Here is a 27,034-nt window from a genome sequence, read left to right on the forward strand (position 1 = left end):
TCAGCAACTAAAAGACAAATAGGAGTATGTATTTGTTTATCCTGTCTACAAAACAATTTGGTAACATTGATACTCTTCAGCCTACTAATTCTGCCTCCAGAAATTCATTCCAAGGAAGCAGCGAAAAATTGCTAATATGAACATGGTGTTGTGTTGGGAAGGAAAAGATGTATTCATGGCAGTTTCCCTCAGAGATAGCCGGGTAAGCAATCTCACTTACAGTAAAGGAGGCTTGAAAGTGATTGAGATACAGCGATAAATGCTTTAATGGAGGTGCCTTCAACTAGTTAAATCCATGAGAAAGAAAGAAGAAAGCAGTCATCTGCCTGGGGGAAAGGAACGTTGTAGGGGAAGATGCAAGTTTTCGTTGGCTGAGATGACTAATGAATAACCACTTAGAACATGATTTTTTCATAAGCCAGGACTTGAGTCTAAATCACAGTATAAGAAGGTGAGGAAAAACATTGAGACATGTTGGCATGGGAGAGCAAAACTTTTGGAGACATCTTTTATAGATAATTTTGATTTTTTATTATGGGAATGTTTGCTTTCTTTACTTTATTGTTAAGATTTTCTATAAATAGTAGAGTTAGAGGTTTTCTTGTCTTGTTCTAATTATATTGTTTTCTGATACTTACTTTAGCCTATTCAAAGGTATCTTCATGAAACAGCTGATTACTTTGGGCTGTTCTATAGAGTTTGTGTCTTGTCTCAAGCACTTTGTTAAACACTTCACCTGTGTTCTAAATGAGATAGTAATAAACTGCAAGGTCAATGTTATTAGCTCTAGTTAACAGAAGAGTTGGAAACTGAGGTTCGGAAATACTAAAGCCGAAGTCACACAGTTTAGAAATGTAAGATTCAAGATTAAACCCATATCAGTATGATTCCAAGGCCTATGAACTGGTACCTCTCTGCATCTGACTTTACAAAGTACTTTTGCTAGAGAAAATTCAGAGAAACAGTAGCACCAACTTGGAAAATTAGCTCTGTTAGACTGTGGACACATCTTTGTTAATCTAAGAAATAATACACTTCTAGCCAGAGTAGTTTTGTCACATGATAATAGAAAGTTTCTTTGTGTTAAACATTGAGGCTCAAGTCATTCCATTTAAAGGCAGCCTAGAAGGCATCACAAGAGTGTGAGTAAATCACAGTATTACATAATGTACAGTTTCACAAAGTGAACAATTAGAGATACTGGTTAAGAGTAGTTTGTCAGAAAGCATTTTCAGTGTCTTACTACTCTTATAGATGTTAACATATTTTTCAAGTTGTATTAAAGTTCAAAGTATTGATTTTTCGTGGTAATTTTACAGTCTTATCCAAGCAAGTAGTAATTTTTTAAAGCAACACAAGATTTGAAATACATAAGGTATTGCATCTGTAAGATTCTGTTTGTGCTTGTGTTTTGTTTTAAAAGATTTTGCTTGTGCTTGCATTTTGTTTTAACGTTCATTTTGGTTGATGTAAAATTGTCTCAACTTGAGATGCCTGTGGTGGAGGGAGGGAAATGTTTTGTAATAGTCATATTATTGAAATTGCCACCCTATATTTTTCTTCTCAAAGGAAGAATATGTTGATGAGCATAAGAATAAAAAATAATAATTACATATGGATGCATAATAAGAAATAATTATATATGCATTGTGTGAGGTTTTTCTTTCCCTATTATAGCCAACTCTTTCCCATTTGTTCTACCACTATGCATTTTGCTTTAGATTTCCTGACTAAGAAAACATTCCACCAGAGTTTGTTTTGATATTTAGAGAACACTTTGAAAATGTAGTTTTAAGTAGAATTGAGTATTTTTTATGTAACATTTTTCAAAAAGATGAAGAATAAAACGAACTTAGCACATACCACTAACTAATCTTGTGTACAAATTAACTCTTCATGTTTTCAAATATTAATGAAAAGAATCTTTTTTTTTAGTTCTACTAGTTTATTGCTACCAACCCATCTCCTTCTACCCTCCTCATGCATGTGTGCTCAATCACGTAACCTCATGGACTGCAGCCCGCCAGGCTCCTCTGTCCATGGGCTTTTCCAGGCAAGAATACTGTAGTGGGTTGCCATTTCCTTCTCCAGGGAAAAGAATCTTAAGTACATCTTCAATAAAAGTTTATACCTGCATTTTACATCATAATCTTGTTTTTATCTCATTTGCAGAGAGTAATGCTAAATCATGTAGGTACTAGAATTTGTATAGGGACATGATTAAGAATCATGATTGTTCTTTAAAAAAAATAATTTTCAAATACCCTCCTTAGGGAAAAAAAAATTATTCTTACATCTGTCTCTCTTCCTCTGTGTCAAAGAATAGATTTTTATTCCTGAATGTAGGAGAGGGTCAAATAAACAAGATTGTAGAGAAATAAAGTCTGAAGAGTACATCATGCACAGCTTGATCTGTTTACTTTTTAAATGCCACCTTGTTCAGTGGATCTCGGACGGCTCTTGTGAACCATAGGACTAGATTTCACAGAAGGATGAGGCTCCTGCCCATGTAATCTGGAAAATTGCTTGTCTAATGGGGTGCACAGGTGCACCCGTACCCTCTTGAGTGACTCAGTCGTGTTGTGCTCAAGAGTGAAGTAACTTGTTATGTGACTAAATGAAGGGGAAAAAGAAGTTATGAAAGCCAGCTACTTTGGAAATGAAAAGCCTAATGGTATAGGTTGTTATCACATTAAGGTTGGCAAATACTGTAATTAAAACTTCAAGTGATTTTTAGTGTTGCTGCCTGGTTTCAGCCACTTTCTGATAAATTTTATTCAGAATGAAATTTTCAGTGTGGACACCAGATATTCAGGTTGAGTTCAGTTCAATTTTATAAGCATTTATAGATAATCCGTAGTAGTCCAGTAGCCTTTTATGGGCACTGGTAAAAGTTCTATCACAAAAAGTTATTGTAAGTCATTTAATTTATTTTGGCATGATACTGTTGGCCTCTCAGACTTATTTGTACATAAATAAACAGTGAAGAAAACAGTTGAAGTGCCTTTGCTGAGTGGCTCAACCATTAGATGAATTTCAGTACATTTGTAGCCACTCTACCTTTACCATTTAGCCGTAATATAGTTTCATAGTCATTTATTGGATACTTCAAATGACATAGTTCCTGGAGAACCAGTAGTAATCAAGAGAGATGATGTCTGACTCTCTGTAAAATTTGTCATCTGTAGAGGGTGACGGGGACAAAGGCTGTCCTTCCTTCAATGTATGTGAAGTGTTTAACATTGTCCTTGAGACAAGGCACATGTTCTATAGAATAGAATAGTGGAAGAATCAGTTGTTTCATGAAGATACCTTAGAACAGGCTAAAATGAGAATATCGTTAGAAAGAGATAAGGAAATCTCTATCTGTACCATGCAGATAAAGACTGTGTCAGGTAGAACAAGTGGACGATGACGGGTAGGCGGATGCTGTGGAGACCACCCGGTGTGGGGTGGGGGTCTGACCTGGACATGAGGGGGCTGTGCGTGGACTCAGGAAGGAACTAAAGGCCGAATGGAGTCCTGTGGAAGTCGACGGCGGGAGGGGAGGGAGGCCGAGAGGTCAGAGTTTGAAAGCCTAAGTAAAAAGTGTGAAAAGGGCTAAAAGATTGTCTGATATGTCTGGGGAAATGGAAGAGTTGAAACATGGAAAGCCTGTAGGGGACCTGGTGGCCAGGAGGGAAGGTGGTGAGGGGAGCGGTGTGGGGGTGACGCCAGAATGAAGGGAGCAGAGACCCAGTGATGCGTGGATGGGAGACGGCAGCCTTACCACGTGTTCACGCGGAGGACAGCAGCCCTGACCATCCCCCTGCAAGATGCAAGCTGGGTTGAGAAACATTAATTTTTGTTAGAAGGAAACTTGCCCTACTCTACCTGTAGTGTTCTTTCGAAGAAACAAAACACTTTTATGAATAGGTTAAATACAGGATAAATATCCACTGCATATTCTGTTTGGAAGTTTTGAAAATCAGTTGTTGTTCAGTCGCTAAGTCGTGCCCACCTCTTTGCGTTAATGGTATGGATTTATCTGGAGAGCAGGGAGAACCAGAGAAGGCCTGCCTTCAGGAAGCTGGATCTGAGTTACCTGTGAGAAAGAACACCCTCAGGCTGCGCTGCGGAGAATAGCTTGCAGGAGTGCAGGGTGAAGGAGACGTGTTAGCGTCCACTGGGGCAGCACTGCGGATAGGAGGCACTAGTGACCTCAGCTCCGATTATTTTGGCAGTGGGAAAAAAAATACATCGATAGTAGAGACTTAAAATGTAGAGTTAGCTGTACAACATTTGTTGAGTAGTAATATTCTGAGTTTGTTAATTCTAGCCCTCTCTTATCAGAACAATTTAGAAGTATGTTCTAGAGAATACTGTTGGTGAACAGAGATTTCTAGAAAATCTAAATTGTGTTTAAATTGATAACTTGTGAGGATTAATAGACTCTACCTTGGTCACTGTTACGAATGAATAAATTTGTGTTGTTGTTCAGTCGTGTCTGACTCTGCAGCCCCATGGACTGCGGTACACCAGGCTTCCCTGTCCTTCACCATCTCCCGTAATTTGTGTCATATTTTTGGTAAACACTTGTTTGATGTCAGATTCTTTTACTTAACTATTTCTGGTGAAGTTGAGAGGTTTTGTGGTTAATGGTTACTGTCTTGTCTTTGGCATTGTTTTTACCTGAGGAAGCAGTAAGAGAGTTCAGGTCTCTTAAGTGGCCAATTAGTCACTTGCTATCATATGATAGTATTTAATTCCTTCATTGCATTTATTATTATAAACTTTAATTATACCTTCTGTTTTTCCATTTGATTAAGTTCCATCTCTTCACACTAAAATATACTCTTTATAAGGATGGGGACCTTGTCTTGGTGGTTATGCCTTGTACTTCTCAGGAAGTATTTGTTGAGAGAGAGGGATGGGAGGAGGGGAGTAAGGGCGGAAGAGAAGGAGAAGTGGAGAGAGCTTCCTGTATCATTTGAGATTAGCTGGAATATTCTGCGAGTAACAGCTGCTCTAATATTGCAAGGACTTAAAACACCCACAGTTTGTTTCTTACATGTTAAATGTCCTTTGTGTGTCTGCTGGGGTCTCCCTGACTAGGAGGCTTGGGCTGTCATGTTGCTAGTTGCTCTGACCAAGGGAAAAAATGAGCATGGGGAGTCATGACTGGTTCTTGGAGCTTCAGCCAGCATCCTTCCGCTCATGTTCCATCCCATCACAACAGTGGGTCGTGTGACCATGCTCCTCCTTTAGGGGATGGGAGATGGCAGTCTTACACGTGGAGAAGAGCAGCCCTAACCAGCCACCTCCTTGCAAGATACCAGTTGAGTTGAAAAACATTCATTTTTGTTAAGAAGAAGGTTGCTTACTATATACAGTAGTGTGCTTTTGAGGAGACAGAACACTTTTACGAATGGATTACATGCAGGATAAACATCCACTGCATACTCAGCACTGACAGGCAGGTTTTTTTTTTTACCACTAGCGCCACCTGGGGAGCCCTAGTGGCTCAGATAGTAAAGAATCTGCCTGCAATTCAGGAGACCCAATTTTGATCCCTGGTTTGGGAAGATCCCCTGGAGAAGGGAATGGCTACCCACTGCAGTATTTTTGCCTGGAGAATTCCATGGACAGAAGCCTGGCAGGATACAGTCCTTGGGGTTGCAAAGAGTCAGACACGACTAAGTGACTAACACTTGGGACACCCAAGATTGCTGGGTGATTAAAGAGGGCAAGGCTGGAAGCCCTGGGTCTCCTAATGGCTAGTCCTTCTCTTCATAGTGAGCTTTCTGCAGTGGAAAGAAACTCTTAAATTTAGCATCGGTGCAGATGGTGTTAGTTTTATCTCTATAATATATTGGGGGGAAAAAAGTATTGAATTTCTCCTGTTTGGGAGCTTTTTGCCTACTGTCACATCTAATATTCTTTCTTAAGGGGAAAAAAAAAAAGATATAGCTTAAAAAAGGGTGATTCCTCTGTATATGAGCTTCCCACAACCAATTACAGAAGGTTTGAAAGACTTGGGAAGATAGATACAGACAGTAAGACTGCGTCATTCTGTTGGGATAATATTTCAAATTCTGAATATAACTTTTTTTTTCTACCACTTTACAGACCAAATATTGGCTATTAAATGGGATATTTTGTCAAACCAGTGAGGTTTTAAAGTGTTGTGTACCCTCTGCGATCTTTTATTAACTATTCAAGAATCTTAATAGAACATCAAAATCCTGGCTTTATGTATCAAAAAGAAAGCAACAGCCATGCAGTCGTGGTTAATTCATGTATTTTTTTTTTTTAACAACTTCCGCTCAGCACATATATGAAGCACTTTAAATCCTGATGCATCTCCAGTGTTATTTTTGATATCTTGGAGAAGGTCCACAAAACTATAGAGTTGGAAGCTGGAAAGAAATTTCAGGTAGCAATAAGTAAACATGTCCTAACTCTGATTCTTCAGTAATGAAATAGTGTAAACTCTTAACATTCCTTTTATGGAGCTTTGTAGCCCATGAAAACAGCATTGTCATAGAGCCTCGATGTGCGTCATTTGTGACTGAAGGTTTTGATATCTTTGCAAAAGGCAGACGGGTGCTTTCCTTTGAAATGTGTGAGGCGGTTTGAGATACAGCTCCTCAGATGGATTTAATTAGTCCTCCATAGGACTGGATGTCCGCTTGCTGCGGCTGAATTCTCATTTCATTCACCCATAACTAGAAACACCTCGCTTCAAACGGGTTTCTTCAAAGAAAGAGGGGTTTAGGGTTCTATGTTTTACTGCTTTTTGATGTCGGTTTCCTTTAACTGAGAAGACCTTATGTTTATACAACTGTTATTATTAAGAAAACATAGCTTTCTTTGCGAAGGCCCTTTTGTCTCAGTGCTGGGTATTGGTGGAAGTCCGAGACCTGTGGAATAGATCTTGCTCTGTGTGTGTGTTTGCATATTTTGCTTCACAGAGGCGTGAACTGAAAATGGGACATAAGCTTGTGAAAAAAATTCTCTAAACACGAAGTTTGAAAGCAGAATAAGGCGAAAACCGGTACCAAATACGTTAATAAGGCAGATGTTTGATTCAGAAGCTTCTAATATTAACCACAAAAGCAGAGCTAGTCAACTATCTAGAGTTTTCATAACTCACATAGTAATTGTAATTTTGATTTATTCTGCCTACAGTGTAAGCTCATGGTATGCTTTCAATAAATACGTTGAAAGAATGAAAACATATATTCTATGGTAAAAGTATATATTTTAAAAAAATTTGCTACTACTACTTTTTAAAATTACCCTTAAAACTTAACATTTCATTAGTAGAGCTACTTGAATTTCCCCTGAAAATAATGCCATTCTCCGGTTAGTGTGTCTAAGGGTCTGGCATAGTTCATCATCAAGGCAGTTTTTTTCTCCCATGCCCACGATTCTAATTACATTTCAGGGGGTTGTGCTCTCTCCCAGAATCTGGGTCATTCTTTAGGATGAAATGCTTCAGGGGATTTTGGGGGCTTTTCACTCACAGGCACAGGTTTGCATTCTCGAAAAGCTTCCCTTGCTCTAACGTGCTGATTTGTATAAATATCCTAAAAGATATTTTTAAATTTCTTATTAATCTTTCCTTTCCTTGGAAACATCAAGTTAATTTAGACTATTCAAGCCTAAAATCATCCGAAAGCCACAGATCGCACTGAAAAATACATATTAATATATTCCACAAATTCTTTTGGTGTCTTGTTTCAGTATTCCATCCAAGAATCTGTAGAATCTCAGGCTTATATTTCCGTTTTCTGGAAGTCATAGATGATCTTTCCCATCTTATTCATCAGATTCAGTTCTTAACTGTGCCAGTTTCCAAAACTCAAAGGTCAGGCATGTTCCACCATTGAAGACATGAGAAAAAGATACACAAAGGCTTAAAACAGTTTTAAAAAATACTTCGAACAGTGCTCACAATAAGTCAGAAAGAGATTTCCCTGAGAGGACCAACATACTGTGGGGAAATGATCTCTGTTCTTGATTCTGTGTGTTTTTTGTGACTATTTTGTGGAATTCCTAGTGTCAGGAGAACTGTGGACATGTGGTTCAGGAATGTTTTGTTACACATGTGTGAACAGAATGATTTTATACAATTTTATGGATGAGATTTACTTCAGAAGTTCTTTTAATGGTTCTGTCTTTTGTACAGTGTTCATGGCTTCACAGCATTATTATCTCTTGCAAGTGCCCTAAAAATCTTCGTAGAAATAGAAAATCTCCAATACAAAGGACAGAACATTTGTGAATTATCTTGTATATACATTTGCAGGACAATATGTTAGGGAACCCTACTTCTAGTATTTGAAGTTAGTATCATATTACAGTGATCACGTTATCTATTCTGCAGGCTGGGGTAGTTTTATAAAAAGAAGCATCCGTCACATGCATACTGGGACACAGGCAGTCATATGCCCCCTCCCTTATCTTAGTTGTAAAAATTAACTGTCTGCATTTACTAATAAGGTTTAGTTTGGGGCTTGGTAAGGGTGTAGTAGAGAAACAGTCATGTAACATTACTTAAACAAACAAACAATTTTTGAAGGTAAACAGTCGCTAACCTTTGGAAAAGCCATTTAACCCATCTGAGACACTGCAGCAATAGTATTTTATATAAATGCCAGTACAGAGGAGAACATAAAGTCCTTGAGTCAAATGGACTTGAGTTTAAACACTAGTCCTGAGACTGCTGACTGTCAAACCAGCAGCAGTTACTTATCTTTTCTGAGTCTTCCTTTTCCTCATCTATAAAATGGATAATAAACTTCAGTGCGTGTGTGCTAAGTCTTTTCAATCGTGTTCGACTCTTTCGCAACCCCATGGACTGTAGCCTGCCAGGCTCCTCTGTCCATGGGATTCTCCAGGCAAGGATAATGGAGTGGGTTGACATTTCCTTCTCCAGGGGATCTTCTCAACCCAGGAATCAAACCTGAGTCTCTTAGGTCTTGTGCATTGGCAGGTGGATTCTTTACAGAGTTTTGTTAAAATCAAATAAGATAAAGTATGTAAAGTCTCTAGTACAGTGGCTGGCATGTAGTAGGTATTCAAGGAGCCATCTCCCTTCCCCCTTAAATAGAGACAATTTGCTTTTTGAAAGAATCTAAAATAGCGTTTACTTTGCAAACAGTTCTTTTCCATTCTGTGAAAAATTCGTGGAAAGTTTGAACAATAAGACTAAAACGAAAATGTGCACCCATACTTTAGTGAGGTTTGTGGGTATCAATTAATATTCTAAGATTCTAAAATTCTCTGCTTAGAATGGTATTCTTTGTTTATGTTATGAAGCCCTTTTTGGGGCCACATTAAAATACCTGGAGAATGTTATAGAGATAACCTTTGCCTCTTGTGGTTCACTTTGGGAGATTTTCTCTGGGAGGCTGCTGAGCCAGTCACTGTTGTCCTCCCGCCCCTTGCTGGCCTGGGACCCTGCTGTGGTTTGAAAGCCCACTAGTTCTGCAGTTCCTGCTCCCCCCACTCTCGGGCACACCTGCATGGTTACAGTGCCTGGCTGACAGAATCCAGCTCTTCGGGGGGACTGCCCTTCTTTCAAAGCCTTTCTCTTATCCATGGGTTGTCGCTCCATCACTCAGTTGTGTCCGACTCTTTGCAGTCCCATGGACTGCAGCACGCCAGGCTTCCCTGTCCTTCACCATCTCCCTGTCCATACTCTACCCATTCTGAAAAACTCTGGGCACCATGGAATTACCACACAATTATTATAGTGACCATGCTTCTCAATAAAATACTGACCTTTGTTACTGTAATTTCCCTCCAAATGACTTTATCTGCAACTATCTAAACTGGCTTGGTTGAGGTAATCGGATGAATCTGGGTTTGGACATGCTCCTTCACTAACTGTGGAACCATAAACCCTTATTTTAACTTCTCTAACCTCAGATTTGGCATCTGTTAAACGTGGTTAATAGCACCCCCATTGAAGGCCTACTCTGAGGATTCAGTGAGTTTAATGTTTATTAAAATATCTGATGCATGTTTGCCACTCAATGAGTGTTCCTTTTCTTCGGTTTAGGCTCATTTTTTTCTGAATGAAGCTTCCCTGGTGGCTCAGATGGTAAAGAATCTGCCTGCAATGCAGGAGACCTGGGTTTGATCCCTGGTTTGGGAAGATCCCTTGGAGGAGGGCATGGCAACCCACTCTAGTATTCTTGCCTGGAGAATCCCATGGACAGAGGAGCCTCGCGGGCTGCACTTCATGGGGTTGCAGAATCAGACACGACTGAGTGACTAACACACACTTTCTGAACAAGTGACAAAAGCTTAGCTGCAAAGAAAACCAAGGGCCGTTCATAATCTGGCTGTTACCATTACTGGAGTTTCTAGTCTGTTTCAGTATTGTTTTCTTTTTTAAAGGCATTTTATCTCTAAGATAGAACTATAAAATAAACCATGCCACTTGTTTCTAACTCAGTGTTGAAATCTCACAAAGGTAGACATACTGCTTGAAATTACAAGATACAGTGCAAATGAATTGGAGTGCGCTTTGTGTGGATGTATTTGCTCTCAGCCCTGTTGCCACGTCAGCATGATGATGGGTTTATATTGCTCTTGCTTCATTTTGTTGTTTGGCTTTTTCTAAAGCCTGACTGTGTTTAGATGTGCAATGTATGGTTACTTGTGGAACAAGAGTAAGGAAACCAGCTGGAGATTAAACACAGCACAGTCCTCTTTGTAAGCAGCCATGGACAAACTTGTGAGAAGCTACCAAATTCACCCAACTAGATAAAAAGTACTTATGCTTAGCTTTCAAAATCTAATGATGACTACTTGAAAACTAGCTTAAATGTTACCTCTTTAATCATACAGGTCCAGCTCAATTAATAGAGGACTTGTGGTTGCTTATTGTTTTTATAGTTGTTTGAAATAAGGTTTAGAAGAATTTATGATTCTCTTTATAGGCAACTACCGACAACACCAGCTAAGTGTGAGAGTAGTGGTAATTGGCAAAGTTGCTGGTGCTGGGTATTGTTCTCCATTGGTTTAACTTATCAGAGATTGAGGAAAGATCTGTTTTGTTTCATTCCACATACTGATTTAGGTATACTGATGGATGTTGTTTAGTTTAGTTTAGTCTGTCAGCAATAAATCAAGGCTTTCAGGTTTCGTCTGTTCTGTTGGCTTTTAAATGATCATGTGTCCACACGATGCCACATCACATATTGAGAACTTCAGCTCAGTGCGGAGGGGTTTCTTTTTGCTGTTGAGTTTAGCATACCAGTTTAGAGTTAAGCTGTAGTGCAAAAAAATACACTAACTTGGGCTTCCCTTGTAGCTCAGCTGGTAGAGAATCACCTGCAGTGCAGGAGACCCCAGTTTGATTCCTGGGTGGGGGAGATCCCCTGGAGAAGGGATAAGCTACCCACTCCAGTATTCTTGGGTTTCCCTGGTGGCTCAGCTGGTAAAGAATCCGCCTGCAGTGTGGGAAACCTGGGTTCGATTCCTGGGATCTTCCTCACAGGGAAGATCCCCTGGAGAAGGGAAAGGCTACCCACTCCAGTATTCTGGCCTGGACAATTCCATGGACATGGAATTCCATGGGGTTGCTTGGTTAGTGTACCAGCTTGGAGTTAAGCTGCAGTACAAGAAATACACTAACTTACCAGGAGGATATTCTTGCTTGCACTCCATATGTATCATTTGCTTATTCAAGCATGTAAAACTTCAACAAGGGGAGGTAATTTTGCTTAAGATTTCTTGATTCCAATTGTTCTGCTACTTGGCACTGGGTGGATAAAGGGAAAAAAAATCATATTGAAAGCATTGTTCAGTTAATGAAGTTGCTTGTCCTTTTTTGTGCCAAATTTGGCAGGTAAAATTACCATTTATTCTACTTGTTAGAGCTGGAGAATAGATTGTTGAGGAAAAGTAGCAATTTAAGTAATGACACTAGATAGAATGTGCTATGTTATATGCATCTCCCATACTTTTAGATATTGACATGCAATTTTTATTTCTCTTTAGTAATGCACTTTGCCTTTCACTACTATATTACTTCCAGTAGCTTTCATCAGCTACATACCATTTGCTTCAATTGTGAAATTTTAGAAAATACTGTGTTGTTATTAATTATAATAAGCCAAGTGAAACATTTTGATCTGAGAATAGATTAATGATTGTAGTTTGTTCCTGATATTTCAGAGTTATTGCGTGTTTGTAAATTTAGGGGCAGTTATTTAACATTTAAAAAATAGAGATACAAAATTAATTAGTATGAAGATATATCTTAAGATCAAATTCTAGATGTTCGTGATTTCTTCCATGTTAAATATACCTTGACCTTTTATATGTGCTTTAATTTTTGGCTTGCAAATTCTTAAAGAAACTTTAACCAAAAATCTGGTTCTAAAACTAAAGAATATGAATAGATGGTCTTTAAAAATTTGATCATGTGTTCAAATGAAATGCATGAATTTAGCATGAGTGAAACTTTGAAGTAACTGTAAGTAATTCACTAAGTTTGTTGTAAATTACATTTTCCTTCCTTAAAAAACTTCAGGCTTTTAAAAATTATTATTACTGCTATAGCTCACAATGTAGTGGCTAAACCTTCCCTATAAAAGAAGAAATCCTCTACAGAAGCTAATATATAAAATGTTTTTCTAAAAAAGCTGATTGGTGAATTTGCAAACTTGCAAATGTTAACATAAGAACAGTTAGCTTTTGGCGTTGCTGAAACTTGTAACCATCAGTCACTTCTTTCTGCCCACTAAACTAACTGGGTAGGCAGGTGCAAATGTTAAAAAATCTAACATTGCAATTGACACTAATTGGCATAGTTGTTGGCAGTCTTATCAGAAAGCAAAGGGCTGAATGGTTGAATGGGTTTAGAGAACTTGAATGATAATAAGCATTTTTATATGCATCTTGAATTACTTTTGTGACCCAGACTAACAGGAACACCTCATTGTGACCTCATCCTTCAATGAATAGAAGTTACCGGAAGCATAATATGCAGTGTACATGTGTGATTACTGATTGTTTTTCAGGTAACCTTTTATAGCTCTCTGCTCCATCACCCACTTTCCACATCTCCCCACCCACCTTCCAGGGCTCAGAGAAACCAAAGTATATGTGTGGAATAGAAAAGAACTATTATACTGAATATGAAATTAATTTTTAATTTTTTTTCCAAAAACTAGATGAGCATCATCAATACTTTAGGCTAAACTTAGTAAAGCATATTAATTGAATTTATGGATAAAATGAGAAGACTGGGATTTGCTTCTAAGTGTTCTTGGAGAAGGCGGGTGAATCAACGGGGATATAGATGAAACAAGATCGGCTTTGAGTGGAAAAGTTTTGAGCTTGAGTGATGGAACTGTGGAGGTTTATTAAGCTGTTCTGTCTTCTGCATATGTTCGAAATTTTCCACCACAGAAGGGTACTTGTTTGTTGGTTGGTTTAATATGCTCAGTGACCTTACCCCCTACTGTTAGAAGGTCTTCTATATTTGGCCAGATCCTTCCCAGTACCTGCTTTAAAATTTTTTCACAGTTCTTTCATCAAAAATGACTTATCTAAAGTCAGTGCTAATAACCTGATGAACCAATCGGTGTGCCCATGCACAAATGAGTTAATGTCTAGAGAGAGTGATTATAATAGGAGCTTTCTAAAGATACTTCCTTAATCGAAAGAAATTTCAAATCACTGGAGTGGGTCTTCTTGCCTGTTCTATGTGGGGACCACCCCTCACCGAAGTGTTAACAATTGTAGGGTTGTGTAATGATTGATCTTAGCGTTTTTGTGCTGGAGATAATGATGTACTTTCCTTCAGCAGAAATAATTTCTGTAAAGAGTTAGGAGAGGGTGTGACTCTTATGTATCTTATCTTTGTTCCTGTAGGTGTTTCCATGTGTTTTTGGTCCCCTCTCTATCTGCAAATGATTTAGAATTACCTGTGTTGAAAAGTAGAGTTGAGTCTTATTTCCTTCAATCAAAGGTCCCTTTGCAAAGGATTATCTAGGGAGAGAAGCTTGCTAGAGACTTCAGCTTGAAAATTAGGGGCTGAAAACTGTTAGTGTAACTGCTCTTTCTGTCTTCTGGTTATTAAGTAGATGAGTAGGTTATGTAAATTTTGTACTCTGCTTTTGATCAAAGTCCCCTTGAGATCTATTATGATCAAGTAAACATAAACTTTGTGGAAGGTGTTTTAAAATGTTGATTCTTGACTGGTAAGAGATGGAGAAGCCAAGATAAAATGTTAGACTATTACTTCTTTTCCCATGCTTTTGGGCTATCCAGAGAATTGATTTGGGTTACTCCTTATTTCAAAGTAGCATTGCTTGAAATATTTTAGATTTGTTAATGACTCTCTAAGGAATTAAAATATAAATACAATTTCACTATTTCTGTTTTAGTTTGTAGCTCTGGAGGAATGAATGTTGTTTGCTCATTAGTTTCCTATACCATTCTCCATCGTTCTCCATTCAGTCCTTCCCTTGTTAGCTTTTCGTTTGGCCATGATGGGTGTATTGTGTCTGGTAACTGCTACCCAAACTGGTGTATTATATTAGCCCTGCCCTTTTTCAAGGCTCCTGGAAAAGTGCCAGGCTTATTCTCCTTTCCATTTGGGAGCATAGTTTTACAAATAAAAGAATGGTCTTACTTTGTTTGTAGTCATCAGAATTAAAAGGATTTATCTAACAATTTGAATGGATAATTTTATTTGGGTGGACATGAAAGTGAAGCCCTAGAGATGGGATAGAATTTTAAGTAGCATTTTAAATTTGTTTTGAAATTCTGTCTCCAAATGAGCTATGTTAAATGTGCTTGGGTGTATACGTGTGAGTAAAGTTTGGAGTGTTCATCTCTGAAATACTAGATCCTTTGTAGATTTTGTCTCATAAAAGGGTTAATGGAGTCCTTTATGTAGTTGGATAACTTTAATGTGCTGTTATAAGCACATATGGATTTTAAAATGCAAGAATTATCAACACTTTATAGGACATTATGACTAATCATATTTTTATTTAAAAGTTACTTTACTAGTTTTACCAAAAGCTGTCTTGGGTGTTTTGAATCAGAGCTGTATTGTCAGTGGTCGAGAATCTAAAACAAAAGCCACTTATCTGTATGACATGTGTAACGGGTGCTTAAGCAAGTCATATGCTTTTATTTGCTTTATGTTGGGGTATTTAAGTTAAAAACATAGTTTTGGGAGTTTTCCAGTAATTCTGTAATCATGAAAATAAAAGATTTTCTATTTCACTGAATTAGATCACTTTTATTTTTAATAAATAGATATTAGTCTAAGACACTCCAGTCTTCACCATCAAAGCAGTGTGGTGAGTAAGCTCTTCATGATCAACATGAAGGAACAGGGCATTCAGTTGGCCTCAGGAAGTGTTTTGGGAAGTGTTGGGATTAGTACACTAACAATTGTGACATAAGGCGTAATGTGATAAGTGCATAGGAAAACAAAAATGTTATAGAAATTCACAGAAAGGAAAGATGCTGTCCAGTTGAGCAGAGGATCAGAGATGATGTCAGCGGGCTCAGGGAGACAGGAGCAAACTGAGGAAATAAAGAGCTCGTGTCCGAGATAGTGAAGAATGGATGGTCGGTGTCTGTCCGGCTGAGTTGACTGTTTCACGTTTAGGAAATAGTGGGAATAAAGATCAGGGAATAGGGTCTTGTGCATGTTTGCTGAATGTAAGAGAGAGAGTGAGCAATAGGAATGAGAGGTTGCCAGATGGAGACATTAGTACCTAAGGTCTTGAGGACTGCGTTGAGACTTTTGTTTATTAAGCAACCAGAAGCCAAGGAAGATTTTGAGCTGAAGTTTTAAAAAACATGTTTTTGCTTTTTTTTTAAAGGACATAAAATGTATACTAATTTTGGGAAGAGTAAATATGCTATACTACAGTTTTAAAATATAAGCATAAAATTATCAAATATATGTTACTGGTATTGTACTGTAAAAAAAAAGAGATAAAAATATCATAGTGTGTCTATGAGGAATAATGCCACTGAAGGTTGCAGAGGCTGAGAGGACAGAACCACTGAATACTCTTTTATAGAAGAAACATAGAAAACAGAATATCAGATATATTTGTTTTAGGCTAGAAGAAATGGTCTATTTGGACAAACTGTGCGTGTGTCTGGATAGTACTGAAATGTTAAACAGTCACAGAGAGATATTATATAATGTAGATAAGAGTACAGAATAGCACATCACAATGACAGTATATGAGGATTTAGAAGAGGGAAAACTTAAAACATTGCTATGAAGTCCTGTAACCCACTTAGATCCTGTGGTGGTGAACCACCAGCTGAGGCAGTGGGATTTTATTGGGGAATCATCTGTGCTAGCAAAGTACATATGAAAAGCAAAATAAATGCTAATAGCAATCAGGTGAAATTAAAAGGCTAAATATTGGAGGAGGTATTCATGGAAGAACAAGCAAAAATAGGTATGCTTGGAGACGGAGATAAATAGATTGAGACTAATCAATACTGTGGGAAGAGTGCGTGGTATCAGTAAATGGAACCACCGCCAACAGGTAGCATGTCTGGAGGACTTACGTGCCAGATACTGCTCTGAGTGCTTGACCTTTTCCCTCACCACCGCTCTTTGAGAATAGATGTGACATATGAAGAAACAGGCACGAATAATTGGGTGACTTGTGGAGCTGAGGTTCAGACACAAGCTCTCCGACTGCTGAGGTCAGTGCTACAGAGAAGACACCAGATTCCACCACCATTCGGTAAACTTGGAGAAGTTAAGTCAATTTCAGTTGCTGGACATGTTAAGCTCCTCTGCCTAGAGTTGTTCATTAAGCTGATGTAATTTACAGCATTATCTGCAGAGAGTGACCCTTTTCAACACCAATCCAAAGGAAAGTACTACTATAATTAAACTGTGAGCAAAATAATGTAGGATTTAAAAAAAAAAATCCATGAAATCCAAGTTGTTACTGATGAATTAAGGAGGTGATAATTAAGCAGAAACTAGTCAACCTGGCTGATTGTAGAGATGTACCTAAACTTTGTTTCGGCAATTCACATCCTTTAAGATATATTTAATTACATTTTTAACACATGCATACTTAATATAATCTTTTGTGACAGATTAACAGATCTTCATCATCATTATGTCTAATTCCTCTTAATGTTGATGTTTTTGTCATTATTACACATATACTTGGAAAAGAAATAAGACTTTCAAGGTATTAAGGAATAAACTCATGGAAAATGGTGGTCTCTGTTTTCAGAAAACAAGTTTTCTCATTTCCCTCTAGAAGGGCAGGAGAGGTATCATAACTGTGTTTTAAAATAATAAAGTATTTTAGTAAATAGAGGAACAGGGTAAAGAAAACCTACTCTCTTTGTGTTGTATTAATATTTAAGACTATTATAGTTCATATTAAAATATTAAGAATTATTCATTATTAGAATAAAAATGAGTTATTTTTCTTATAGTTTACTGGGGAAGTAAATGTCGAGGTAAGTAATTTAGCGAAGTTAATAGATATAAATGATATGAAAAGTAGGACAGGGAAGCCTGGCGTGCTCCAGTCTGTGGGGTCGCAAAGAGTCGGACACAACTTAGTGATTGAAACAGCAAATATGAAAATTACGTGCTTCTTATTTTCAATATCCTAACTTCTGGAATTTTTTAAAAAGTATATTTGTGTTCTGTATATCCAACAGCAGTTTATATGGAAGTCAGTGAACTGTGATAATGTTGGGTGGTGGTACTCTTGCACTTTAATCAGCTGCATCATGTATAGATTCCTTTGTTATTAGGGAGTGTAGATGAACCTCATCTATTTGGTACACATATAATAATCATATTTTTGTAAACAGTGAAAAGTGAAAGTGAAGTCGCTCAGTCGTGTCCAACTCTTCGCAACCCCATGGACTGCATGCAGCCCACCAGGCTCCTACTTAAGAGATAAAAGCCAAAAGAACCAGTAGCTATCTTTGTCTATAGAACAGTTTTCTTTCAAGGTAAAATACATACTGAGTGACTACTATGGTCAAACACTGTATCTTAGTGTTTAGATTTACTTTGGTTGCTTTGCTTTTGACATGTGGATTTAAGTGATACACTCAGAAGAATTATAAGATAGTTGCTTCTTTAACTTACATACTTTGTATGGTTCTGTAATTTCCTAACACATTAAATAAAAGAAAGAGACGGTTGGGCTGGAGTATTTGATTTCCAGGATCCTTTCCGGCGTAATAGTGAAATCAGAAAACTGCAGATCTTTTTCCACTTTTTCGTGCAGAGTAATAATTTTTAAGATTAACTCTGAAAGCCTATTAAAGGGGCAGGAACTAGTTATTCCTTTCTGAGAATTAGTTATGGCTTGATTAACAAGTCTTTCTCATCCTTCATGTTGTTTCCAGAAATAGAATCAAGATACAAGATCAAAGTCTTTTTAAACTAGTGGAACACCTTGATTTTTATCTTTGATTTAACGCTGTGCTAATCAACTTAACATTTGATGACAAAAAGCGAATTTGGAATTTGTGTGTGACCAAAACAAAGACTTGTATGACAAATCACAAACACTTCTTATAGCCAGTGTCATCCCAAATTTTTATTATCTTTGGAAATGCTTTTTGGCAAATGTTTTGTTTTGTAGGTCTTACATTCCTAATGTTGAAAAAAACTGTTTAGCAGGTGCCTACTCCAATAGAAGCTGTAACTGTGTCATGAGGTATCTCGGAGGAAGTGCTTTTTTGTTTTTAATGGTAAAGGATGTAAGTAATCTCTCTCATATGTCAGATTAGTTTAGGGTGTGTACTTTCTTTTTCCCTTATGATTACGTAGATAGGAAAATTGAATGTTCCAAACAACTCATGGAAAATATTCCACATCAACATTATTTGTACCACAGATACAGTAAAATGCTTTTAATGGGATACGAAGTTATAGGTAGATTTGTTAAACATGAGAAAATGCTTTCTTAAAATAGGAAAGACATTGTTTTTGAGCTGCTGTTTTCAAGCATCATAAATATTCTTACTATGAATAATTTTCAACTGAACTGATCTCTCTGATTAAGCCGGGGAGCAGTTACCAGAAAAGAGTGTGTTGAGATGAATTTCATGAATTCCACCCACCATAGCCTTGCTCTGGTTAATCCAAGTTGATAATGTCAGTGTTTTAAATAGAATATAATCTTTAAATGATTACAGAATGTTGTGAAATATGGTATCTTTATACAGAAGATCACCGTGTTATATGTCTTTTTAAGAGTTAACAGTTTTCAAAGCAGGCAGGACCTCCATTGGGATATTCTCAGGTTGTTTTTATTTTCCCTTTATCTCTGATTTTGTAAAAGATCAGCTTTGTGATTATTCTGCTTATGGTAAGGAGGACCAGTTATATATATGGAAGCATATATGTGGGAAGATTGGTCTCACAGTGGTCCAGGTGCAAGATGGTAGCACGTTTGGCTAAGACGGTAGTGGTGCAGATGGAGAGGAGGTGGGCAGTTTGAAAGCCTATTGAGTCATCTGTTAGCCTAAATATTCAGTCATCTGTTATCCTAAATCTCCTTCCTATGTTGTTCAACATAAACTCTACTTGATCCCTGCCTTCTCCTGTGCCTTTTGTATCTCTTGCTTTGTCATCAACAAACTCCCCTGGATTCTCAGCCTTTTCTCCGAATGTTTCACTTCTTGCCTGAACAGAGGGAAATCTGGCAGGAGAGTTAAACCTGGCTGGAGAGTTTCTCAGACCGGGTGCACCTCTGAGCTGGAAGCTGGGACTGGTTTCTCGAGACCACTGCTCCCCTCCCTCTTGTAAAACCCTTGTTCTTTGAAGCTCACATCCATGGTCTGCATCACCACCTCCCCCTCCGCTTGTTACTTTATGTTCCCTGCCCTGAGTCCCTCCCCTTGCAGCTGAAGACTAGCAGCAAGTTCAAGGTCTGTCTCTCTGCCTCAATACAACCATTAGTCCTTATGTTTACCCTTCATTCATGGATCCACTCCTGTTTTTCTGTCTATTTCTGCTTTATTGACTGTGCCAAAGCCTTCGACTGTGTGGATCACAATAAACTGTGGAAAATTCTGAAAGATATGGGAATACCAGACCACCTGACCTGCCTCTTGAGAAACTTGTATGCAGGTCAGGAAGCAACAGTTAGAACTAGACATGGAACAACAGACTGGTTCCAAATAGGAAAAGGAGTATGTCAAGGCTGTATATTGTCACCCTGCTTATTTAACTTATATGCAGAGCACATCATGAGAAATGCTGGACTGGAGGAAGCACAAGCTGAAATCAAGATTGCTGGGAGAAATATCAATAACCTCAGATATGCAGATGACACCACCCCTATGGCAGAAAGTGAAGAGGAACTAAAAGCCTCTTGATGAATGTGAAAGAGGAGAGTGAAAAAATTGGCTTAAAGCTCAACATTCAGAAAACTAAGATCATGGCATCCGGTCCCATCACTTCATGGCAAATAGATGTGGAAACAGTGGCTGACTTTATTTTTCTGGGCTCCAAAATCACTGCAGATGGTGATTGCAGCCATGAAATTAAAAGACGCTTCCTCCTTGGAAGGAAAGTTATGACCAACCTAGGCAGCATATTAAAAAGCAGAGACATTAGTTTGTCAACAAAGGTCCGTCTAGTCAAGGCTATGGTTTTTCCAGTGGTCATGTATGGATGTGAGAGTTGGACTATAAGGAAAGCTGAGCGCAGAAGAATTGATGCTTTTGAACTGTGGTGCTGGAAAAGACTTTTGAGAGTCCCTTGGACTGCACGGAGATCCAATCTGTCCATCCTAAAGTTCTGGGTGTTCATTGGAAGGACTGTTGTTGAAGCTGAAACTCTAATACTTTGGCCACCTCATGTGAAGAGCTGACTCACTTGAAAAGACCCTGATCCTGGGAAAGATTGAGGGCAGGAGAAGGGGACGACAGAGGATGAGATGGTTGGATGGCATCACTGACTCGATGGACATGGGTTTGGGTGGACTCCAGGGGTCGGTGATGGACAGGGAGGCCTGGTGTTCTATGGTTCATGGGGTTGCAAAGAGTCGGCCACTACTGAGAGACTGAACTGAACTGATTGCACTGTTGGCCAAAATGAAGTTTTAAAAGGACAGCTACCATTTATTATGTGCTATTAGTGAAAGATCTAAAGTAGGTGTTGATTGCATGAGGCATTAGGCAGTTACACTTGTCCTCACTTAAAAAAAATTTAATATATAAATACACATATAATTTTATACTTATGTAAAATTCAAAAAGTATGAGTGGATTGGCAGTGAAAAGCAAGCTTCCCTTCCTTTCCTATTTCTCAGCCACTCTCTCTCACACATGTTTCAAGTGATGTTCTCGGTGTTTAAAACACAAACTCGGCCATCCAGTAGTTAAGGCTCTGCATTTTCATTGCTGAAGACACAGGTTCAATCCCTAGTCGGGGAACTAAGTTTCATTCTACAAGCTGTGCACTGTGGCTATAAAGTGGGGAAAAAAAAAAAAAACACAAAAAAGCACACATTTAATGTGTTTTTTTTTTCTTAATTAATGATAGCATATTATATATAATATTCTGCATCTTCTTGGGGATGTTTTCATATCTATGTATGGAGATGCCTCATTTTTAAAGAAGTTCTTGAGTTCTTATATGGTGCAGGTTATGTTTTAGGATACACTCTAAGGACAGGTTGGCTGAGTATAAAAGGAAAATGTTGGGAGGCAACCTTTAATTTTTTTAGTACTTATACCACATAGCTCTGTGGTTTTCTCTATCAGTGTTGCTGTTGACAAGTTTAGGCCAACCTGAATTTTTTCCTTACTTGTGCATGATTTTTTATTTTTGCCTAAATATCCACATAATTCCTTCTTTATTCTTAAAGATGAGCATTGATCTACAAATTTAATATTTTGTTTATTTTGCAAAGCTATACCCCATTATATCCTTTAACCTACATTTCTTTCTTCTTTCAGTGGGCGTGGGGTGGGCCGTACCACATGGTTTGTGGAATCCTGGTTTCCTGACCAGGGGTTGTACCTGGGCCCTTGACAGTGAAAGTATGGAGTTTTAACCACTGGATTGTCAGGGAAATCCCTATTATTCTTTGCTTGTAGTACTTTTGAAGGAGAATTGGTATAGTCCTTGTCTTTCTTTTTAGTCACATTTATTCTATTTTTGGTGCTTCTTAACATGGCTTTTATCTCTATAATGTTATTTTTCTCTTCATTTTTTTCCTGAGTTCTACCAGCTTGATTTTCATTTCCTTCTGTTGTTGTTTAATCTCTTCTTTGAACCTTTGTTTTTCTTTTTTGAGCTCATTTTTTTTTTCTTTTTAAGAAGGGTCACGTTTCCTATGACTGTCTTTGAGACTTTGGAGAATTATTTATCTGAACACTTCCTGTGTTTCTTTGAGGAGTTCTTGTGTTGAATGCTCTTAATTTACCTTTTTTTTTCCCCCCACAAAATTTTGGGGAAAATTCTGTGCAGAGATCCAATATTGTTTGTTTTCTGATCATTATTTATGTTGCAGTAATGTAGGTGGTTGGCTGTAAGTATCGGTAGCTTGCAGCTTTTCCTTGTTGGGCCTGGTACCCTAACTCTGTCTCAAACTTGTTACTTCCTTTGCCCTCGATTTCATTTCCCCTTCGCTTTGGCATTGAAATGACAGGGTGGTTCTTGATATCATGTTCTCAGTGTTGTACTAGTGAAATGCCACTTAAACTCTGTGTCTGCCACTTGGTCGCCTCGGCTGAAAAATTAGGTGTGAACAATATGTTTGGCATGGTAACAAGGATTCTTCATGTCTGCCCCCACCTCTCTGTGGTGTTAGATTGTGGTTTAAAGAGACATTCCCTGCCTCTCTATGGCTTAGACTTACATCTAGCTTCCACTCATCTAATGACAGCATCAGTAGAATCCGCATCTGCTGTTCAGAATTATGGTGGTTTTTTGTCATTTGTTTGATGTTGTTTAGAAATCTGTCTGTTGCTTGGGGGCTGACGAGGTATATGATGGCTTTCGGCATGTTCCCGTCCTCCCTTAACATTTGCAGACCTGTTTCCTAGTTTAGGATTTGGAGCTGTCCCTTCAGTTAGATTGTGAGCTTGCACATTTACACTGATTACTTATCAGGTGTATAAGGAAATATAGTTTCTTTATCACATATGATCCTTAGTAGGGGGTGTGGGGGAAGAAAAGCTTGCTAATAAGCAGGGTCTTGGTCTCTTTTGGTTTGGCTAGCTTCTTTTAGGCACCAGAGTACTTTAGGTTTCTTCCCCTCTTTCCTCTCCTTCCACTGAGACATGGAGTCTGGGTGCATGTGAGAGGGGCCAGTGGGAATGTGGTCACACTGGCCTCATAACTGTGGGGGTGGGACAGAGAACTCAGACCGCAGTGTCCCCACAAGGCTTTGCTGCATGGACCTGGACCAGTAACTGTGGATCCTATTTGTCATCAGAGAGGCTTCTGCTGCCTGTAACCCTGGTTACTGTTTGCCTTGAAACCACATAATTTGTGGTCTTCTGTGACTGTCTTCTTGCAGTTAGCATGTTTTCAGTGTTCATCTGTGTTGTAGCATGTATTAGTATTTCATCTGTTTTAATTGCCAAGCGTATAATATGCTGTTGTGTGGATATATCGCATTTTATTCAGACATTAATACAATCCACGGGGTTGCCAAGAGTCAGACGTGACTGAAGCGACTTGGCGTGCGCGCAGCAGTGGTTGCTTCGGGGGGCAGCCCGCCTCCTCCTCTCAGTGACTGAGCAGGCCGAGGTGCTTTTCTCAGTCCCCCTCGTGCGCCCCGATGGTGACTGTGGTTTCATCGTGAGCCGGTCTGACTTGAAACTAACATCAACTGCAAATTTTAAATGATTACCGTTCAAAAACTTTCTGTACAACATCTAACTTTCTCTTTTTCACAAACAAAACTTCTATAATTGATTGTTGAGCTTTTCTAAACTTTTAAATTTATATATATTTTTTCCATTTATTTTTATTAGTTGGAGGCTAATTACTTTACAGTATTGTAGTGGTTTTTGCCATACATTGACATGAGTTTACATGGATTTACATGTGTTCCCCATCCCGACCCCCCCTCCCGCCTCCTCATCCCCCCTCCCGCCTCCCTCTAAATTTATAATTATTTTAAAGCAATATTTCAGTATTAGAAGACATTTTTAGCATTTACTATTTGTAAAACTCTTACCTGTTGAGAGCTTCTTTTGGAAATCTTTTATTACATGAGGAGATACTTAATTTGGGGGTAAGGGCTGAATAGCATGATTTAAAAGATATTAGTGCTGCTTTAATCAAAACTATAGACTTTTCTGCTTCTTACATCTTTATCATGTAGTAGTTTAATAGTCAGTAATATATGAGATAGTAATATATGAGTAATATATAAGTAATATATGAGATATTATCTGACCTTATTTTTTAAACTATTTTAAGGGTAGGACAATAAAATTATTAGAGACAGGGGAAGAGAGAAAATATTTATGACCCACCATGACAAGCATATTGGTTGAGATTTTCATATATTAGCTTATTTAGCACCCTCCCAGTTAGCTGTTTTTACTGTATTATGTTTTGGAAACTGAAGCTCAGAGAAGTTAAATACGCCAGCTTAGTACACAGCTTTCATTTGGTAAAACAGCAATGTCAAGTGAGTTCCAAGTCAGTGTGATTCCAAAGCCGTTGTTTTTTTCTTGCCTGTAATTGAATTCTACTTTGTGTGCAGAGAGGCCACTAAACCTGGAAATTCAAGCCAGTGCGTGATGTATGTCCTACTGGTACTTTATTGCATAGCCAGTAACCTGTCTTTGTTTTCAGACTTCATGACCACATTAGAGGGGAAATATATATACATAAATGGGCTTCCCAGGTGGCTCAGCGGTAAAGAATCCACCTGCCAATGCAGGAGACGCCAGTTCAATCCCTGGGTTGGGAAGATTCCCTGGAGAAGGAAATGCAACCCAGTCTAAGTATTCTTGCCTGGAGAATCCCATGGACAGAGGAGCCTGGCGGGCCAAAGTCCATGGGTTCACAAAGAGTCAGACAGAACTGAGCAGGCACTCCTGTATACATAAATAACTATCCAAATGTGTAGGTAGGCACATACTCTTGTAAACAGTACAAGTCTGTGTGTCCTTTGACTTCAGTGAGTATCTTTTAACAGAATTGATAGTGAAAGAATTGTTAGGGATCATGTATCTTGGCTGTGCTACAGTTTTATTTTGAAACCTCAGCAAACTTAAATATCTTTTTGTTAGGCTGTTTACGTAAAGCATTATGTAAAATACTGTTATATTTTCTTCCCTCTCACATTGAAGAATTAGGGAATGGATGAATGAAAAGGAAGAAATGAGGAATGATACTTTTAAGTTAGCTTTGAGTTGTTTTTCCTTTCAATTGCTTTTATTTACTTGGCTATTAAAATGTTTCTGCTAAGAATATCTGTTTCGGAAGATTATGGGCTTTGGGGGATAACTCCATGAACAGCGACTTGATGAAATTAGTCATTTATGATGGACAGCAATATGACAGAAGTTTGCTAAGTTCAAATAGACTTTTAATATTCGACGCCAAAGAAGTTTGCCTAATTAAAGCCTCTGTTTAATTAAGATAACAATGCATAGTCCTTCATTAAAATTAACACCGAAAAAGTTCTTTCTTGGTCCTTGGAGAGGATATTATATGCAAGCCCTGTTGTGTGGGTTGCAAAGTGTCACTGAAATTTATATGCATTACTTGTCTAATTGCGGTAAATGTAGCATGTCCAGATAGGTTTAGAGTTAGAAGGCTGTTTGTTACTTACTGGAAATCACTTGAAACCTCAGTACCCAGAGGCAGCTGTGCCCAGGCCCTTCACCTCTCCCCAGAGATGCCTGAGAAGACTCTTGTTGGACCCTGTCTTTCATGGCGGGAGCGAGAAACATGACAGGTTGTTTGGGGAGCCATCTGTTTAAGATGGCTGCTGCTTTGTATGCAGCAATGAACTTGAGATCAGTTCTCTGTCTTTCTTCATGGTAACAGTCTTCCTTGGTGTCACAACAGGTGGAAGTTGATGGGTCGAAACTAAATGTGACCAGCACGTGGAACCTGGCTTCACCCTTGTTGTCTGTCAACGTTGATGGCACTCAGAGGACGATACAGGTAAATGTTCCGATGAGTTACTTAGAGGGCCCCGTCAATATCCTTACCAGTACCTGTGTTGTTAATACTGACAGATACAGTAGAGAAAGCTACATTTTATCCACCTCATGCATCTTATAGTTGAAAACATTTCTTCTTGTTTTAGAGCCTCTTGAGTTACATCCTGTTCTGAGGAATCAAGCTTGTTCCTTTTCCAGGCAATCCAGGAAGGTTATGTATTATATTTTGGTATAAATAAAGCATCCTTTGTGCTTTTCTAAAAATATTAGAAGATTAGCAGTTTTCTTTGCCCTTGTGGGTTTTTAGTTGTAAAATACGACTTTGTTACTTCTCTTTCCTCTGTAATTGATATTGTGGGGTATTATATCAACAGAAACATGAGCTATTCAGGTTGACTTGCCATAGCACATGGGTGCCTTTTAAAAATTAAGTAATCTTAATTTGTTAACCCTTCTTTCCACCCCCCCCCCGCCAGTATAAAATTTGTTGTTGCATTGAGGATATGCCTTGAAATCTAGCATTGATTGAATGTTCTTTGAAATCAGTATCCTGTGTGTGAAAGTAGAAAATTATGAAAACAGATTCTGCCAAAATTCCTTTACCTCACCACACAGTTGAGGTCCAGGAAAAACAAAACCGAATAGCACAGAACACGCGGCTCTCATGTGCAAATAAAAATCCTAAGCCCTCCATAGCATTAAAAATGCTCTTTTTTTTTTCTTTTCTATGAAAATGTTTTTGCATTCTCTTAACTTGATTTTATATAGGAAACTGATTTTTTTTTAAACCTAGAGAAATCAAGAAAGTCACAGATAAAGATTATGTACCCCAGATTCATACATACTTCTATTAGAAACTGTGGTGCAGGGGATTCTAGAATCTCAATAAATA

General features: G+C 38.3%; 1 protein-coding gene across 3 annotated transcripts in view; it reads left to right on the plus strand.

The window, feature by feature from the left end:
- The window catches only part of PCCA (propionyl-CoA carboxylase subunit alpha), a 346,757-nt gene that overhangs the window by 231,878 nt on the left and 87,845 nt on the right, over window positions 1-27,034 (plus strand). For all 3 annotated transcript variants that reach the window (XM_043892480.1, XM_043892481.1, XM_043892482.1), the window contains one exon: window positions 26,045-26,143. In XM_043892480.1, the coding sequence (XP_043748415.1) occupies window positions 26,045-26,143 (99 nt within the window). The remainder of the gene's footprint in view (window positions 1-26,044; window positions 26,144-27,034) is intronic.

The sequence above is a fragment of the Cervus elaphus genome, chromosome 30, assembly GCF_910594005.1.
Source record: "Cervus elaphus chromosome 30, mCerEla1.1, whole genome shotgun sequence".
Lineage (NCBI taxonomy): Eukaryota > Metazoa > Chordata > Mammalia > Artiodactyla > Cervidae > Cervus > Cervus elaphus.